The sequence below is a fragment of the Tasmannia lanceolata genome, unplaced genomic scaffold (genome assembly GCF_043159265.1).
Source record: "Tasmannia lanceolata isolate RefF3 unplaced genomic scaffold, GAP_Taslan_0.1 ptg000037l, whole genome shotgun sequence".
Lineage (NCBI taxonomy): Eukaryota > Viridiplantae > Streptophyta > Magnoliopsida > Canellales > Winteraceae > Tasmannia > Tasmannia lanceolata.
Window position 1 is genome coordinate 9,091,702 of NW_027518714.1, and position 15,420 is coordinate 9,107,121.

The 15,420-nt window shown below is 39.5% G+C and overlaps 1 protein-coding gene across 1 annotated transcript; it reads right to left on the reverse strand.

Moving 5' to 3' along the window:
- Positions 1–2,729: 2,729 nt before the first annotated feature.
- LOC143861158 (eukaryotic translation initiation factor 3 subunit D-like) lies at positions 2,730–4,738 on the reverse strand. Its single transcript, XM_077372086.1, has one exon. The coding sequence runs from the start codon at positions 4,650–4,652 to the stop codon at positions 2,958–2,960; it is 1,695 nt and encodes a 564-aa protein (XP_077228201.1). The 5' UTR covers positions 4,653–4,738; the 3' UTR covers positions 2,730–2,957.
- Positions 4,739–15,420: the final 10,682 nt, after the last annotated feature.

Sequence of the window (15,420 nt, forward strand, 5' to 3'; positions counted from 1 at the left end):
TCTCTAAACAAAGGAGTGTGAAGGTTAAGCCTAGTACAGACTACGCCTAAGTTTACAGTGTAAACGGAAACATTTCAGTTTCGGTTGGAAATTTCGATGGAAATCTTGTAAAATCATGAAAAGTGAGAAAACATATGCAAATGATGAAATTTAAAGATGAAACTTCGGGAAACGGTAGAATGAGCACAAATACATACTTAGAAATCATCACATAAGGAATGGCTTGATCACATTGAACACCTAGTGGCATGCATTGTCGCACATGTCCGGAACAGTAAAGCCAATAAAGGCCAAGGCTTTGTTCTCCAACCTGGAGGCAGGAGGTTTAATCCTAGCTTACCTACCAAAAAACACCCAAATTGCCATGACTACTAGTACTACCACCCAATGATTTGCATACCTCGACGAGGAGTCACTTCCTACCATTCCAACAACTTCAATGGAGTTGGAGCCAGGCAGACAACACACTCAAAACAACTATAAGCCAATCTCACAAAAGCATTCAATTTAATGCACTGTAGACAAATAGATAATGTACCTTTTTATTGTATCAACAAGGATGTTCACTTCAAATCCTCTAAAGATTATATTCTTCCTATTCTACTTTGGTTATGTACTTCTCTGGGGTGGACTATCTCGGTCTTCCCCCTATTAATGATATTTTACCATTCAAAAAAAAAGATTATATTCTTCCTCTCCTCACAAAAGCCACAAGATATTACTCGTAAACTGAACGAATCAACCCCCACTCAAAACAAAGATGGTAAGGCCAACTATACACAAACCAGAATAGATGTCAACAACACCGACACCACACCAAAGACTTATGTCCCTTGATTTGAAAAATGTGTTCATTTAATGCAATAACAATGTCTACTGGAAAGCAAAGGAAAAATATAACAGAAGCCACAAGGAAATTAGAACAAAAGTTTAATCTTAATTATCTGGGAATTGCTAGCGTCCATTGCAAAAGGCATTTTGTGGCTGGTCTGTCGGACGTGAGACCAGCCGTGAATGGATACAAAAGATGTTGTCTTCATTCACGAGGTGGTTGATCTGACTTGAGACAGACCAGCCACGAAATGCCTTTTGCGATGGACCCTAGCAAATCCCTAATTATCTGGATACTCTAATCACATGCTCTTCAGCAAGAACATCCAAGGACATCCATTTAGCGCAATATAAATCCCCACACAAAGTGCCCTACTCTCCCAACATCCACGGGTGATGAAATTAGAAAAATTACCTTCAACAATTACCAAACCTAGAAAAGAAAGGTCAAACACACAGATCTCTTGAAGAAATATGAGCACATCTGCCATATTCAAAACTCTAAAACAATGTAGGGGCAAGAAATCCTCGACTACATAGATAAAAAGGAAAAAGCGTCAATCTTAGTGGGGGGAAGAAAGGCATCCTTAACCATCTAGATAAACACGAAAAAGCATCATTCTTAATGGACACAATTAACTAAGAAACTCTTTTAGGAGGACTGCCACCCCTTTAAGATCCATCTATTAAGAACTTGCAACTATCAACAATTTATGTTTCGTAATTAAATTTTGGAAGGAATAAGGAAAACAGCTTAAGAGATTGACTCCAATCATACTTTATCTAAAAGATTCCAATGACATAGAAGATGGGTCTCTAGCTCCTACTAGTTATTAAACAAAGTTCTCACACAAAAATCTTAAAATGTAGTCAACACGCTCACTACTCGCTCATTTCTACATCATCCTAGCAAAGTATCTATTTGAAGAAATACTATGAGATTCACATTGTTCAACACCATTTTGTACATAACGTAGCAAATATCTGGTTTTTGCTAAGTAAGGACACATAGCTTAGCTGTTCTTATCGATGAACGCCTCTAGAACCCAAATGCCTCACCAAATACCCTTACACTCATAAGTGTACTGCGAGCACCTTCCCCTTGTGTTCAATTGCATAGTGAACCTCAATACATCCCCTACAAGCCCATCCCAACTAAAGGAAAAGCTTCCCTTTCCCATCCGAAACATTAGCTTTTTCACTTTTAAATTAATAGAACTACGTTCATGGAAATTCAAAAAGATATAGATACTCTTAGTATCAAAAATGTACCATGAGTATCTTCCCTTTGTGTTCAATTGCACAATGAACCTCAATACATCAACTTCAATTCATTCCCAACTAAATGGCATGCTTCCTCTGCCTATCCTAATAACAAAGTCTAGCTTTCTTCTTTGGAATTAATAAGAGCTAGCTTCATGAAAAGTCAAAAAGAAATGAACAAATAAACTAGAATAAGTCCATAACCAGCAATAATCAAGGGTCAGAACTTCTTTCCTAGTACTTGAATTCCTATAGGCAATACAACTAATCTAATGTCACATGTCAGTTTTTAAAATTTTTTTTTTTTGGCCGACACTGACATCTCACTAGGATTAAGTATAGGTATAGGATACATCTCATCTCCACCATTCTTCAAATAACACATAGTTGAGTGGATGTGCATGGTTATAAGCTGTTTGCTTCTGACTACTATTAAGTTATCATCATAATCAACCTAATATGAATAATAGAAGTTAAGAGAAGGCCTACTGTACAACAAGAAGCATGTAAAGAACATAACACGAAATAGCAATTGAAACAAGAAAAACCTACATCACGATAGCATCCATGAAAATAATAAAACAAAGCTACAGCCTACAAGCATAACTAATAATAATAGAAGAGGAAAGCACAAATTAAATAGAAGCATCTCTCATATTGGAAGATAACCAACTGCTACAAAGTAAAAACCTCTTGCTGGTAAAGAAAAAGATTTGTCCACAGAAGCATTAACTCATTTCCTCGAGCAATAAAATGCCCTCAGAAACAAGGAATTATAAAGTTAGGAGGAATATTGAACTACATTAAGGCATTAACTAAATACTCAATGTCCAAAACTCAAAGGAATAGAACTCCATTACCCTTCAAACATCAGCATCAATTGTCTTCTCTCCGCCATCATCCACAGTAGCAGCAACCGCCTCGCCTTCTGCATCGTCCTCCGCAGGTGGCTGCACCTGTTCATCCTCAGGCAACGGCTCCTCCACATAATCATTCTCAAATGCATCCGCAGGAACCTCATAAATCCTAACTTGTGGCTTCGACGGATCCTTCACAAGAACATACTTTCCCTCATTCAGCTTCATACACAAATCAACAATCGACTTCACAATGCCCCACATATTCGAAGTGTTCAAATTAATCTGCATCGCAAACTCTCTCGGTTTATACCCAGCCACACTCAATATCACGTGATTAAAATGATCGCGAGGATGAACCCTCGAAACATAACCCAATTTCATCACATCCGCACTCGCCAATAGCGCCTGAGCAGTCCACTTTGCAAGCTTATTCGCATTATTCTTAAGCTCAGTTGCCAAAACTGCACCCTTCTGAGTTTCCAACTTCTGCCTCCAATCAACCCCAGAATACTTAGGATCAAACTCATTCAAAGCATTCAATGTCAAGAAAGACCTCTGCCCTTTCGCCTCCGAAACACTATGAACCTCACACCTCGCAACAAGGAACATCTCATCATCAAGCTTCCACCTACGGTAACGATAAGCCACAGACGCAACCTCTTCTCCTTCAGCCGCAAACGGGTTCGGCTCTTCAAAAGCCACCTTATTCCCATCCCTAACCAAAACCTGCTGAGAGAAATTCTGATTAATATAAGCCGCCTCAACGCTCAAGGAATACGCAGAATTAATATCATCCTTCGCCTCCGGCAATGGCTCCTGCGAAGTCTCATTAACAGATAGCAAATCAAGCTGAGACCCATCTCTCTTATCAAAGAAAAGCTTATTCCCAACGCGCTGAATCACAATATCCCAAGAATAAACAGACCTCGGCGCACACATCAAAGACGAAAGAATCGAGTCCGTGGCAAACACCGTAGCTTTATCCTCATTGGCGAGCCTACGAATAATCGGATCATCAGTAGTTGTAACCTTAAAGAAATTGCGATTCTTAAACCTCTCAAGCCTCTTCTCATTCTTAGGGTTTATACGATCAAAAGACCGATCATAAAATTCTAAACCACCACATAAAAGTAAATCTTCAGGTTCAGGAACTGAGAAAGAGAGCTTTGAAAAAGTAGCGAAAGGTATCTGATCAAGCATAGTCCACTCAGGCTGAATATCAACAGACGATTTGAAAACAGCAGCCTCACGACGAGGCTGATTGCCACCTGAACGGTTCATATTGTAGAGGCGGTCACGGCGAGCCCGCTCCTTGTCGGCCTCACGTTTTTTGGCTTCGACCTCTTCGTCTTTGCGTTGAGGGAGCTGGCGTTGCTGTTGGAATCGCCATTTGGGGCCGAATTTAGGGCGAGGAGGGGGTTTTCCGTCGACGAGGCGGAAAGAGGAGTCTTCGTCGGCGGGGGCGGAATCGTCGAGGGTGAAATCGAAGACGGCATCGGAAGGGTTTCGGTTAGGGTTGGAACGGGAAGGGTTGTTGTAGGTTCGAGTCCAGTCAGCGATTCGGCCGAGTTTTTCAGATCGGGAGAAGGGGGCGAACGGGACGTTTGTTGGGTGGTTTGAGAGGAGGGGAGTGGGGGTTTCTGGTGGGCCCCAACCATCGGTGTTGAAGGGGACTGCGCCGACGTCGAATCCTGGCATGATTGAGAGTTAGGGTTAGGGTTAGGGGTTGGGGGTTGGGTTAGGTTTTGGTTGGAAAGATGAAGGTTTGTTTAGCGAGGAAGAAGAAGAAGATGGAATTTAAAGAGTGAGGAGGGTTAGGGCTTTCGGTTTCTAGGGTTTTAACTTTTAAGAGCATATTGTACGGGCCCATGTCATAAGATGATCCAAACCGTCCATTTGTTCGGCCAAGTTAATTAGTTTCTGCCCCCAAAAATTATTTCCATCCTAACCTTGCAATATATCTAATCTAACTATCTAATCTAATCTAACTACTGATTTTTGGTACACCCCTCATCTATCTATGTAAGGGACTTTCAAATGAATGCTTTGGATCATTCTAACAAAGTGGGCCCCCATGTGATTGGGCAAGCTAGCTCACCATAAGTTTGGTGAGCTCAACAGTTTCCTATATATATATATATATATATATATATATATATATATATATATATATATATATATATATATATGTGTAGATATATATATATATATATATATAGAGAGAGAGAGAGAGAAAACGGTTCCTACACACATGTGTAGATAAGTTATCTACACACTAGCTTAAAATATAGTGGGGGCCACATTATTTGGGTGATCCAAACCATTCATTTTTAAGGCCCTCACATAGATAGGGTGTCCACAAAAAATCAAATCCATTGGATCATCCTAACCATTTGAACTGTGGAGGCAAAAAATGGACTAATTTGTGAAGGTTTAAAGACATACATTTTACCTCCACAAATCGTAGGGTTGGGATGATCCTATGGATCTGATTTTTTGTAGACACCCTATCTATGTGAGGGCCTTTAAAATGGATGGCTTGGATCGCCCAAACAATGTGGGCCCCCACTGTATTTTAAGCTAGTGTGTAGAGAACTCTCTACACATATGTGTAGGAACCGTTTTCTCATATATATATATATATATATATAAGGAAAATTATTGTGAGGTTGAAGCTTATATAACTTATATGAGCTTCAAGGCTCAAACACATGGGTCCTACATTTTTTTATGGTGATCCAAACCATTCATTTGCAAGGCCCCATCATAGATAGGGTGTGTACCAAAAATCAGCTCCATTGGATCATCCTAACCCCTCCAAAAGCAGAGGGCAAAAATGGGCAGATTTGTGACAAACGGTGTCTGTATATTTTGCCCTCCACTTTTGGACGGGTTAGGATGATCCTATGGAGCTGATTTTTTGTACACACCCTATCTATATAAGAGCCTTTCAAATGAATGCTTCGGATCATCCTAACAATGTGGGCCCAAACACATGGGTCCCACATTTTTTGTGGTGATCCAAACCATTCATTTACAAGGCCCCATCATAGATAGGGTGTGAACCAAAAATCAGCTCAATTGGATCATCCTAACCCCTCCAAAAGCGGAGTGGAAAATGGGCAGATTTGTGGCAAACAGTGTCTGTCCATTTTGCCCTCCACTTTTGGATGGGTTAGGATGATCCTATAGAGCTGATTTTTTGTATACACCCTATCTATGTAAGGGCCTTTCAAATGAATGCTTTGGATCATCCTAACAATGTGGACCCACATGTGTTTCGGCCCTCAAGCTCATATAAGCTATATGAGCTTCAAGCTCACAATCATTTTCCTCATATACATATATATATATATATATATATATATATATATATATATATATATAGAGAGAGAGAGAGAGAGAGAACGGTTCCTACACATATGTGTAGATAAGTTATCTACACACTAGCTTTAAAATACAGTGGGGGCCACATTATTTGGGTGATCCAAACCATTCATTTTTAAGGCCCTCACATAGATAGGGTGTCCACAAAAAATCAGATCCATAGGATCATCCTAACCATTCGAACTGTGGAGGCAAAAAATGGACTAATTTGTGAAGGTTTAAAGACATCCATTTTACCTCCACAAATCGTAGGGTTGGGATGATCCTATGGATCTGATTTTTTGTAGACACCCTATCTATGTGAGGGCCTTTAAAATGGATGGCTTGGATCACCCAAACAATGTGGGCCCCCACTGTATTTTAAGCTAGTGTGTAGAGAACTCTCTACACATATGTGTAGGAACCGTTTTCTCATATATATATATATATGATGGGTTAAGTTCTTCCACCCTTTGCCATTATTTCCGCTTGTGTCCCACTGCCATAATTCCAATTGTATCCCACATGTACAAGCCAATATTACACTTTTACCATTAACCCCTTTGCTAATATCTAACATATGTCTCTATGAGAAATTATTTGAGGGTAAAATCGTAATCTACATACGAAAAGTACTGACACGGGTATCTGTCTATGACAATTACGGCTAAAGGTGTCAATTTTGGCTCGGGCTCGGAGGCTCGCTCGAGCTCGGCTCGAATCCTTAACGAGCCGAGCCGAGCCGGCTCACCAGGCTCGTTAAGCTTAACGAGCCGAGCCTAATTTAGGCCAGGCTCGGCTCGGCTCGACTCGGCTCGTTAAGAATTTAATATATTTAAATATATATATTATATATTAATTTATACATTAAAAGGGTTGTCCAGGGAGTGAAAGGGGGAGGCAAAATATGTCACTTCATTTTTGGAACCCCATTTGTTACTAGGACCACCCCCCATAGTGTAAAAAAAGTACTCAAATTACACTAGTAGGGCTGTCCAGGGAAGATGAGGGGTGTGAACATAATATACCCTGAGCTCGGTAAGGCTCGCGAGCCGCTCACAAGCCTGACCGAGCCGAGCCTGAGCCTGGTTCGAGCCCGTGCCGAGCCGAGCCGAGCTTTTGAGCTTAACAAGCCGAGCTGAGTCTAGCCAAGCTCGGCTCGACTCGGCTCGTTTACACCCCTAATTACGGCAAAAAACTACCAAGAAGAGGTAAAGACATATGAAAATGACTAAAGAACTACTCTATATTACTCATGCAGGACACTTGCAAAATATTGATGGATTCCGGGCACCTGAAGAGGAACAACAGTTATGGAAACCCCTATCGATTGGAGGGCTAGGATCAGTCTATATCGATTGGAGGGCTCGGATCAACCTATGGAAATGGTTTTACGGGCACAACCGATTGATGTTGTGTTCCATCACATGGACGATTTAGATCAACCTATAACCCTCTATAGATCGGACGGTTCAGATCAACCTATGAAAATTATTTTTGGGGCACAACCTATGTAGGAAGTGGCCCATCCAAAAGAAATTTCTTTTCTTTTTGTCTGAGATTTACACGTCAGCATTACTCTTTTACCATTAACCCCTTTGCTGATATCTAACATCTATCTCTATGAGAAATTATTTCAGGGTAAAATCGTAATCTACATACGAAAAGTACCGTCACAGGGTACAAGCCATACCGTACATTTTAATAGAGTGAGGAGTGCGATCATCAAAATACGGTGAGTAGTGCCATTATAAAATATGGTAGTGAGAACATTAGCACTATATATAATTTCAAACCGTCGTTGTTAATTGGATGTTCCAACGCAGGTCGGTTTCAACCAGAACTCGACGGGTTCAACCCGAATTTGGGTTGGGCCAGGTTAAGCTTTTTCGCAAATCGGGTTGGGCTGGGTTGGGAAAAATCAACCCCAATTGGAAATCTGGTTGGGTCGGGTTGGGCTGTTGGGCAACCCAACCCGAAACTCGAATTTGGGTTCCATCTGAAGAAGTTCTGTATATGTGTGTTTTTCTTTTACAAGGCCCCATCATAGATAGGGTGTGAACCAAAAATAAGCTCCATTGGATCATCCTAACCCCTCCAAAAGCGGAGTGGAAAAATGGGCAGATTTGTGGCAAACGGTGTCTGTCCATTTTGCCCTCCACTTTTGGATGGGTTAGGATGATCCTATGGAGCTGATTTTTTATATACACCCTATCTATGTAAGGGCCTTTCAAATGAATGCTTTGGATCATCCTAACAATGTGGGCCCACATGTGTTTCGGCCCTCAAGCTCATATAAGCTATATGAGCGTCAAGCTCACAATCATTTTCCTCATATATATATATATATATATATATATATATATATATATATATATATATATATATATATATAGGCAAAATGATGGGTTAAGTTCTTCCACCCTTTGCCATTATTTTCGCTTGTGTCCCACTGCCATAATTCCAATTGTCTCCCACATGTACAAGTCAATATTACACTTTTACCATTAACCCCTTTGCTAATATCTAACATATGTCTCTATGAGAAATTATTTGAGGGTAAAATCGTAATCTACATACGAAAAGTACTGACACGGGTATCTATCTATGACAATTACAGCAAAAAACTAGCACCTGAAGAGGAACAACAGTTATGGAAACCCCTATCGATTGGAGGGCTAGGATCAGTCTATATCGATTGGAGGGCTCGGATCAACCTATGGAAATGGTTTTACGGGCACAACCGATTGATGTTGTGTTCCATCACATGGACGATTTAGATCAACCTATAACCCTCTATAGATCGGACGGTTCGGATCAACCTATGAAAATTATTTTTGGGGCATAACCTATGTAGGAAGTGGCCCATCCAAAAGAAATTTCTTTTCTTTTTGTCTGAGATTTACACGTCGGCATTACTCTTTTACCATTAACCCCTTTGCTGATATCTAACATCTATCTCTATGAGAAATTATTTCAGGGTAAAATCATAATCTACATACGAAAAGTACCGTCACAGGGTACAAGCCATACCGTACATTTTAATAGAGTGAGGAGTGCGATCATCAAAATACGGTGAGTAGTGCCATTATAAAATATGGTAGTGAGAACATTAGCACTATATATAATTTCAAACCGTCGTTGTTACTTGGATGTTCCAACGCAGGTCGGTTTCAACCAGAACTCGATGGGTTCAACCCGAATTTGGGTTGGGCCGGGTTAAGCTTTTTCGCAAATCATGTTGGGCTGGGTTGGGAAAAATCAACCCCAATTGGAAATCGGGTTGGGTCGGGTTGGGCTGTCGGGCAACCCGACCCGAAACTCGAATTTGGGTTCCATCTGAAGAAGTTCTGTATATGTGTGTTTTTCTTTTTCAACATTGAAATAGTCTCCACAGTCCATAATGAACGGTTTGGATAATACTATGGTGAGGGCCATACCGTACTTGAATAAAGTGAGGAGTGTGATCATCAAAATATAGTAGTGCGGATAATATTTCCCTTTATTAATTGGTAGTCCTTGTTTGGTTTGGATTTTGAGAACCGATTGTGACTTAAAAACTGATTATTGGTAACTCACTATTGGTTCTCAAAATCCAAAACAACCTGGCTTGAGTTGAAGACTTGAAGTGGTCAACAATTTGTACCATATCAAATTGGGTCAACCAGACCCAACCCCACCCGAATTGGGTCGGGTTTGACACCCAAGTCGCACCCCTAACGATGATGAAAAAACTACTTTTCCGTATTCACTATGTGTGGGTCAAAATACAGAAATGTTGATATTACGAATGCAGGACACCTGTAAAAATATTGACGAATTCTGGACACCTTAAGAGGAACAACAATCTTGGAAACCTCTATAGATTGGAGGGCTAGGATCAGCCTATGGAAATGATTTTACGGGCACAATCTATTGATATTGTGTTCCATCACATGAACGGTTTAGATCAACCTATGATGTCGTATGTACAATTTTAAATGGATAATTTAAATGGATAGCACATGCATGCACATTTTTACTAGTATATATAGAAGTCCATAATGTGCTAGTCCTTCTATAGATTGGAGGGGTAGGATCATCCTATGAAAATGATTCTTTAGACAGAACCTAATTCCGTCGTTGCTCGACAAATGGGCGAATTGGATCATCTTAATTATAACGTGGGCCCTACCGTACTTTTTGAAAAACACGAAGTTATACGGCCACAAATCATATAGTGTGTTGGTGGGAAGTACAAAATACAAGTTTATACGAGTTTATAAAGCTCACTTCAAAGGATGATCCAACCCGTTCATTTGTTGGACCACAGCCTTGACAGGCTACATTGTAGATCGGTTCCATAGGATGATCATAACCCTTTGATACGTAGAGAGACTGCACATTATAGAAACCTCTATAGATTGGATGGTTGGGATCATACTATGGAGATGATCTGCAGGTTTTTTGCACTGTTGCCCAACAAATGAACGGTTTCGATCATACTATGAAGTCAGCCCCGCTGCAATTTTCGAATAAATATTGGACTCCTCGCACACACAACAAATAGAACTACGAATAGTAAAGGAAAAGGAAAAAGAACAATGACCATCACATTTTGGCTCTCTTCTTGGCCTGAAGACTGTGTAAGCACTTGGTCCCCTTCAGTAAACAACGGAACCCCTTCGTGGGATTTCAATAACCTTGTGGGCCATGTAGAACCCAAAAATGATGCGTTTTTTCTAAGGTTTTGCTATCTCAAACTTATTACTCCCAAAAATCATTTCCAGAGGTTGATCCTAACCCTCCGATCCGAATGTTAGAAGGTTGATCGTATCCCCCTATAGATTTAGATTGGAGGGTTACGATCAACCCATGGAAATGATTTGATTTTTGGGAGGTTGTAGCCCATCTAATGGACGGTTTGGATCATCCTATGGCGGAGGCCATACCGTACTTTTAATAAAGTGAGAGTGCCCTCATCAAAATACAGTAGTGCTGAACATTTTCCTATCTAAAACTGTTATAATAGAAATTTCTTTCAACACATGCATCAGTTTTGTGAAGGAAAGAAACATAACAGACTGACAGTCTGACACCCCACGTGAACACAATTGGATCCAAGATCTCATTGTCCATCACAATTCCTGCCGATTGCCCTTGGTCCCACTCTTGTTGGATGATTCTGGAACCTTTGATCAAACATAATGAAAAAGACTGACCCAGCCATGCCATCTAAGTAATTGGATCTAGAAATCAAGTCACAGAGGCTCTTAGAACTTTAGAAGGACTACCTATTTTGGGATATTGTGTTTCCTAATTTTCCTTTCTATTTTTTATGAGGAAAAGAAGAGAATAGGAAAATTCCTTTCTTTGCTTTTCTTAATAGGTAGGACACTAGTATTTACATTTTAGGAGGTATTAGAAAGTTGGTTTTATTAGGAGACTAAAGGGGCGTTTATTAAGAGACTAGCCGTTTGGATACACGGATTTTAGAATCTTAGATTTCCTCAAAATTGTATATGGGAGGCGAAAGAAGAAAGAGATCAGCCGTCGTTTTTTAATTTCTCACGGTTCTTTCCTACAACAAGAGAGCATGAGATCATCCCATGTTTCCAAGTTTTAGAAATCTCAGGATAGGGGAGAGATTTTTAAGAAACGTTGTCAGCACAATGAACAACATCTTGATCATGAACCCTCTTTTACACTGTTTTCACACTAAAACCTGGATTCTAAAATCTGCGTATCCAAACAGCCCTAAATTGATATGTTTGTTTTAGAGTGTTTTGTTTTTTAGGACTATTCGCTTTGAAATAAGAGAAGTATGTGACCTTGCAAGGAATGATTTTTTGGACGTTTTTAAATAATTCTACCTGTTCTCTTTCTTTGTGTTACTGATTTTTAAAAAAGCATAGGTCAAAATGGTGAATGTTGTTTAGGTTTTGGGTATTGCAATTCCTTCTTTTTCTGCAGCTTTGCTCTGTTTGGTTGCCGGATTTTTTTTGTTCCTGGGAGTTATGTGGGAGAGTAAGTTAAATTTTGGTCCCATCCCATGTTTGGTTGCCTTTTAGCATTAGGTTTATTTTATTCCCACTCTTGTAATGATTACTTGTGGGGTGAATTTTTTAATCCCACTTTTGTAATGATTGCCTTTTCATCCCATCCCAAGATAACCCCGGGAATAAAAAATAAGCTTGAGAAGAATTTTTTTCTACCCAACAGTTCAAGCAACCAAACAAAGGTTTTTTTTTTTTCCACCATAATCCGGTCAACCAAACATGGGATTTTTATTTTACCAAGATACTTCTAGGACTTTTTTTTTCCCACCCATCTCCCAAGGTATTTTTTTTCTCCCACATAACTCCCAGGAACAAAAAAAACCCGGCAACCAAACAGAGCGATGTCCTTCGGCCCATTGATACTTGTACACATCAATCTTGGAACTGAGAGGCATCAAACCCGGACCCATTGTGTTGTCCTATGAGGGAGCCCATCAGGTCAATGGTGCTGGTCAACAAGCAGTCGTGTTTACAGTGAACAGAGTCATTTTCGTTCATCAAGACAAGACCATCTTCCTCCTTGGCCTCTAACCTTACGACACTTACGATATTTTTATTTTACAGAGAGTAGCTTCAACATCAGTTACATAAAAAACGTTGCATTTCATCCCATCTCATATACAAATAAAAAAGAAAATGCACGACCCAACTGAGTTGAGTCTGAGTTGTACATGTAACTCGGCCTAGTCAACCTAGTTAAACTTCTGCCAAAAGAAGTTGGGTGCACAAATCTAATGATCATAAGGCAAATTTGGGCTGATTCTGCCAGTCCTGAGTCAACTCGACTCGTTTTATCCAACAGATAGAGAAGAGTAAAGCTGAGTTGCATTATTCGCATTTTTATTTTTTTTACTTGGGACAACCATCTCTAGATTAAAAGAGTAGTCATAAATACACTAGAGGCGGTTGTTCCAAGTATACAGACATGATTTTTAAGTCAATATCCATATCTTCTGTGGCCCTCTTCAATCAAACTTTTTAAATGGGTTATAAATTTAAGAGAGGGAGTATGAAATGGAATCAGTAGACAAACAGCATTAATAAGAACATCTTCAATCAATTTTATCTCCCAATGGTTAGTTACATCATAATTTCAGACGACAATTTGTAGGTATGTTTTGATAATGTTTAAAATCTTATCACGATTCGAACCTCCCATTATTATTTTCCGCTGTCAAATCCTGTTCCATCACAGAAGGCATTTCACGGATGGTATGTTGCATGTCAGAGCAGCCACCTCTTGAGTGAAGACAAAATCTGCTGAAAAGTGTGCCTTGTAGCTGTTCTGACACGCAACAGAGCATCCATGAAATGCCTTCTGCGATGGACGCTAGCAAATCCCTTTGCAATTTTTGATAATTAGTCAACTTTCGACTTCAATACTGAATTCCACATTCCCAAAAACACGAGAGAGAGAGAGGGAGAGAGAGAGAGGGAGGATAATACAGAACTATTTCTCCGCACTTGATGAGGCATGGAGAAGAATAAGGCAGGCAAGGCATAGCCAAGCCAACACCCATCCGAATTTATCAAGGCCCATCACATTCCAGCCCAGTCCTGTCATGCTGTTTAAGGTTAATTAAGACCTCTTTGGAATTTGGATGATGTCAAAACTGGTCCTTGCTTGTTAATTATATTATATTAATCTAATCATATTTCCAAAATGCTGGGCCTCACCTGTGTACACCCGTCCCCGGCGTCCGTTCCCTACCCGCGTGCCTGTTAGATGGGAATCGGACGAAGGCCTATCAGACAAGATTTTAGGGATTTGGCGATTATTTTCCTTAATCGTCTGACTAAAAGTGAACTTTATTCATAATTAAATGTAAAATTGGTAAAGAAAATTAAAAGTTATTTAAGAAGATTTTATGGTGATTATGGTAGATAAGTTTTGATGTAGGAGTTTTCAGTAGCTAGTTTTTCATAATATATATTTATCCAGCACTCTCACGTTTTGATAATCCGCTTCTATCTTTGTTTATATTGTTCTAATTGGTTATTTTTGGTTGTCACGGTCCAGAAAAGCTAATGCTTTTACTAAATAATGGGATATGGATATCACTTCGTTTTGCCCCATTTGCATTGCAAGATTTTTTTTTTTTTTTTTTCATTCCAAAATTCAAAGAGAAATAACATGATTATGGTTAATTTAGAAAGATATAAATTGAAGGTCCCACTACATAAAAATTGAATAGAGTGGGTTCGAATTATCCTTTTTGGTATGCAAACAAAAGTAGGAAATTTTATAAACAAATTTCATTTCCAAACTTTTCCAGAAAACTCCTGCAATCTCAACAAAAGTAGATGATCCCAACCGTCCAATCTATAGAAGTTTCTATATCTAAGTCCCTCTTTAGATCAGATGGTTAGAATCATCATCTGGAAATGATTTTTGGGGCACAACCTATTTACGTTGTGGCCCATCAATTGGGCAGTTTGAATCATCCTATGGTGTGGGTTGTACAGTCCATTTTGAAAAATACAAGGTGAATTTATCACTGCCGTTCTAGAAATTGTGTTCAATTACATAAATTCGCTTGGCTTTTGACTTGGTAGTAGGGATGACCTATTGTTTCCTCATGAGAAAGAGTTTTTATATGGTGTAAGCCCATATACTCCATCATTTTTCAAAAAGTATTGTATGGCCACACCATAGGATGATCCAAACCGTCCATTAGATGGGCCACAATGCAAATAGGTGGTGCCTAAAAAATCATTTCCATAGGGTGATCCTAGCCCTCCAATCCATAGAGGAAATTCACATTATGGAAACCTCTTTAGATTGAAGGGCGAGGATCAGCCTATGGAAAACATACTCAAAACTTCAAACAACATTTCATGTTCTGTATTTTTGTTTGGATAAAAATTGTCCATCCTCTCGAGTTTCTTTCCACTTTCTCTTGATCCCTAACTATAAGCACTAACTATGTACAATATAAGTAGGACTTACAACACTTTGGTAGATGGTCCCACTTGACTCAAAATAGCTTGTGACCTGAACTCAGAAACCAAGATCCGAAAAGCACTCAAAAAAGGATAATGGATCTAATGAGATACTATTA